The sequence below is a fragment of the Fukomys damarensis genome, unplaced genomic scaffold, assembly GCF_012274545.1.
Source record: "Fukomys damarensis isolate Sample0158 unplaced genomic scaffold, DMR_v1.0_HiC HiC_scaffold_13, whole genome shotgun sequence".
Classification (NCBI taxonomy): domain Eukaryota; kingdom Metazoa; phylum Chordata; class Mammalia; order Rodentia; family Bathyergidae; genus Fukomys; species Fukomys damarensis.
The window spans coordinates 10100628-10105148 of record NW_022900925.1 but is presented as its reverse complement, the minus strand read 5'-3'; the positions used below and the strand labels follow the sequence as shown (position 1 = coordinate 10105148).

General features: G+C 47.0%; 1 protein-coding gene across 2 annotated transcripts; it reads right to left on the bottom strand.

Moving 5' to 3' along the window:
* Nucleotides 1-2401: 2401 nt before the first annotated feature.
* Nucleotides 2402-3788, bottom strand: Tmem256 (transmembrane protein 256). Of its 2 annotated transcripts, none has more exons than XM_010614848.3 (4): nucleotides 3654-3788; nucleotides 3325-3356; nucleotides 2984-3064; nucleotides 2402-2886 (listed from the first exon to the last, which is right to left on the bottom strand). In XM_010614848.3, the coding sequence occupies exons 1-4, from the start codon at nucleotides 3736-3738 to the stop codon at nucleotides 2743-2745; spliced, it is 342 nt and encodes a 113-aa protein (XP_010613150.1). In that variant the 5' UTR covers nucleotides 3739-3788; the 3' UTR covers nucleotides 2402-2742. The 2 variants fall into 2 exon arrangements, with proteins under 2 accessions (XP_010613150.1, XP_010613149.1); XM_010614847.3 differs by lacking the exon at nucleotides 3654-3788 and adding an exon at nucleotides 3579-3636 and having other exon boundaries at nucleotides 3257-3356.
* Nucleotides 3789-4521: the final 733 nt, after the last annotated feature.

The window sequence follows — 4521 nt, the reverse complement described above, 5'->3', positions numbered from 1 at the left end:
AGGAGGATCACTACAAGACTACATAGTGAGTTCAAGGCCAGCCTGAACTATACAGCAAGACCTTGTCTCAAAATCAAAACTAAAACATAATTTGCTGGGCATACCAGCACAAACCTGTTATCCCAGCACTCAGGAGGTTGAGGCAGCAGGATTGCTGCGAGTTCAAGGCCAGCCTGAACCAAATAACAAGACTCTGTCTCAAAAAAAAAAAAAAGTAAGTTTATACAGATAACAAAATCGATAGACTTGAGAATAATTTTAGAGCCAGGCGTGGTGGTGCACGCCTGTAATCCCAGCACTTGGAGGCTGAGGCAGGATTGGAGGATCACTGTGAGTTCGAGACTAGCCTGGACTACATAGTGAGTTCCAGGTCAGTCTCAACTACATAGTGAGATACTGTCTCAAAAAAAAAAAAAAAAAGAGAAGGCAGATTGTAAAGATATGAAACTGGATATTACCCAAAAATTGTCATTTTGAGAGTTTACATACTTTTTAGTTAAAATGTTTGTGAAATATAATGAATATATTCATCGTGGGGAGTTTTACTTTCTCTTCCTATCCTCTCCTTTCTCCCTCAATCCCTAGATCCTCTTCCCACATGCAAAATGTCTACCTCCCTGTTTCCTATCTTCTTTTGTTATTTTGCTCTTTCAATTATACTTTGCACTTCTCATATAAGAGAAACCATGCAATATTAACTTCTGTGTCTATTTTGCTTAGTGTAATGGTCTCAAGGTGCATCCATTTCCTCCAAATGACTCAAATGTATCCTTCTTTATGGCAGAGTAGTACTCCACTACACATATATGCCATTTTCTTTATCCATTCATCTGTTGATATACTTCCAAACTCTCTGATGCATATATTCTGAAAATTGTGTCAATATATTATACATATTATACTTTGCAAAACATAGATAGAAATGTAAAGTTAAAAGGAAGATTTAAATCCTTCAGTGACTTACTATTGCACCACAAATAAAAGTCCAAGAAACTTACTGCCTTCTGCAAGCCTTGCACTAGCCATCAGGACTCCTTGGTCACTACATGGCAGCTATTCTGGATTTGTCCTTCCTCTAACTCATCAAATTTTGTCTCACTTTACTTTGTCTCACTTTTGAACGGCTCTTTTCAGTCTGTCTTGCCTGTTATTCCTTCTGCCTAGAATATACTTTTTCTGTTGTTCTCATAGTTACTTCAGCTTCAGGAGGACTTTCTTCCCATCTAAAGAGGAGGGGTCATCCCTCATTTCCAGGCTGTTCCACTATTCTTTTTCCCTCAAACAGGTAATACAACTTGCAATGACATATTTGTGTGTTTAGCTGCTTAAGATATGTTTCTACTGCTAGATGGGAAACTTCATGAGGGAAACAACAGTATCTGTCTTGCTATTTTTCAGGCAGGGGTATTGAGACAGGGTCTTGTTGTGTAGTTCAGGCTGGTTTTGAACACACTATGTATTCCAGGCTGGCCTTGAACTTGTAGCGATCCTCTTGCCTCAGCTTCCCAATTGACAGGATTACAGATGTATGCCACCATCATTTGTCTTGCTTATGATTGAACATCCTTGTAATGTGTCTGAAACACAGGATCAATGATGGCTTACTAAATGTTGCCCCTAAACATCTTCCAGTTCTCTCTGTGCCATACTAGTCCAGCCTTCCTTGCCACTTTTTGTCACTCCTCTTCTGCTTAACACAGAGTCATCCCACAATGAGGATGAATGTTATTTCCCAAAGTAGTCCCCTCCCCAACTCAGTCCCTTTGTTCATTGTGTGTCCTCCACACAACAAGCTCCTTTAAGGCTTGTCTCAACCACTGAGTCATTTTCTGATCTCCAATATATTATGTTCTGTTTCTGCTTTGAACCTCAAAGTATCTTGTAACTTTTCCTAGCTGGCCTTGCTTTAGTCTTCACTTCTAAAGTGAGTGTACAAGGGCTGGGTATTTGGCTCAGTGGTTCCGCAGCCTGCCTTGCAAGTACAAGGGCCCGAGTTCAATCCCCAGTACCACAAAAACAAAAACAGAACATTAAAGTGAGTGTACAACAAATTTACTGAATGACAGAGTTGAAAACTTCTACCCCCATAGTAATTTTCAAATTCTAGTGAACATCATAACTACATGGCAAGCTTAATAAAATGCAGATTCCAAGGCACCAAAGAGAGCTTCAGTTAAGAATCTACATTATTTCAAGCATTCTTGTGGCATTTTTGTTTTTGTTTTGAGACAGGGTCTTGCTCTGTAGTGCAGGCTAGCCTTGAACTTTCTGGCCTCAGCTTCCTGAGTGATGGGATGACAGGTGTGTACCATCATGCCCAGCTTTCGTTTTTTGACAAGGGGTTTTACTATGTAGTTCAGAATGGCCTTGAACTCACAATGTATCCCAGGCTGGCCAGAGACTCATGATCATACTCCTGCCTCAGCCTCATGAATATTAGGATTACAGATGTGTGCCACTATGCTCAGCTATTTTAAGCATTCTTTACGACTCTAATGCCCACCAGTTTAAGAACATCATAGCAAGTTACGTTGAAGACAACAGAATTCCCAGAACCAAGGTTCATTGATAAGTCTTAGAAAAGGGAAGGAGTTCAAAGGTTGAATCCTTACCTTTTCCTTTCCAAGAGTTTGGTTTGATGAACAAAGGCTCCAAACTGATTTGCTTTTCATTTTTAATTCCCTTTCTGTTCAAACTTCCCACAGAATTATCCAGAAAAGCCCAGTAACTAAAAAAGACACTTCAAAGAGCCAAAGTAAACCAGCCCAAGAGAAGCAAGCTCCCTCCTGCCGGGCCCAACATCTGGATGCTAGTGTCTCCACTCAGAGCCTGGTAGTAAAAGCTGGTGCAGAATAAGGCGGTTCCAGAAGCTAGCAGCAACCCGGCCTGCAAGAGACACAGGCAGAGTACAGTCTTGTAAGAACAGGGAAAGATAGCGGGGAGTGGATGGGCTTGCTCAGGATTAGGCAGGAGAACCAATTACCCAGAGGGGCTTTCTGCAATGGGGTACCCCTAACAGGGCCAGACTGTGAAAGAAGTGGTGTTTGTTGGCCTTGTCAAAGAGCTGTAAGAAAACAGACACGGGGGTCTTCCTAAGCAAAACAGGCAACTAGATTCGGTGGTGATACACGGGACCAGAGTTTGCCACCCCATCCCCATCCTTAAACCCATCTTGCCGCTCCCTCGGGCTCCCACGCCACAGGCTTGCAGTATTTGCTGCTGCAAAGACCCGCACTTTCCTCTAGCCCCCACTTTCCTCTTGGACCCCAGACTCTTTGCCTTCGTAGACCAGCGAGTCAGGTAGCCCCAGCGCAGTTACTTCACCTCCTTCCCATAGGCGTCCGGGAACTGAGCGCCTGTAGAGAGGAGAGGAAAAGGTTATCGACAATAGCGCCAGCCCCGACTGTCCCCAAACCCGGGGGGTAGCCAAGTAGACTTTGTGAGAAAGGGCGCCCTAAGGAAGCTTCCTATTGGTAATGGAAACAAACAGTCCCAGGAAACCAATTGGACCGGGTGTAGGGCGTTAAAAGATTTAAGGCTCAGTCGACAGTCGGGGGCTGGGTGTGGGGGTCACTTCCCATAGGCTCTGCCCCTGCATCAGACCCTCAGAGGCCGTCCCTTAAATGTCCCAGTTGCGTCCCCAGGTTCCTGACCGTGCGCCCCGTAGGTGGCCAAACCCAAGGCCCCAGCTCCTGACAAGGCACCAAGGCGACGGAAAGCAGCTCCTGGGCGCGCCATGGTGGTAGATGGTCACGTGCGGTACAAACACCGCCCAGGCCACCTAAGAGGCCAACCAATCCTATTCGCTCAAGCAAATAAAGTCCATAGGTACCCAATCAGAGCTGTGTTCATTTCCAGCACCGAGGTCCCCCAGGCGGATATTTGCGCCTTTGTAAAACCACTGCTGAGTGGCGAAGACGTCTGGCGGGCGGAGAAACTAGAACCAATTAGCCGCAAAAGAACAGAGCAGTGAGGGGCGGAGTTGGAGGCGGGACTAGAGGATTTGCGTCACGGATTGGCCCACTTTCCAAGTTGATCGCCTCTTCGAACCCTCTTCGTCCGCACTTCTGGCTAATTTCCAAAGATCCCTATCTGCACTCAAAGTTCCTCCCCTTTCCCTACGGGCTCTCCCGTTCTCCTTCAAATCAGACCCACTTCCAAAAAGAAGCGGTCCCACAGATTCCAGACCCCACCCATCGCTGTTAAGCCCCGCCCAGTTGGCCACTGGCCTCCTCCTCCCAGTCTTTAGGCTCCGCCTTCTTCATGTGATGCCTGGGCCTCTCTAGTTCGGCTCCACTCCCCCTCCCTTCCTAGACCCCGAGAACCCGGAGGGTGGGAGATCCGGGGGGACGTCTCCACCCTGCCCTGGCTGGCTGGCTACGTCCATCCGTCCGTCTGTCCACTCCCACCCCCTTCCACGGTCTCCAATCCCCCCACACTCTGAAGGGCGGGCGGACAGGCGGGTGCGAGCGAGGGGTGTGCGCCGCTCTCTCGGCAGGGGGCGGGGGAGGCGGCCGCGCG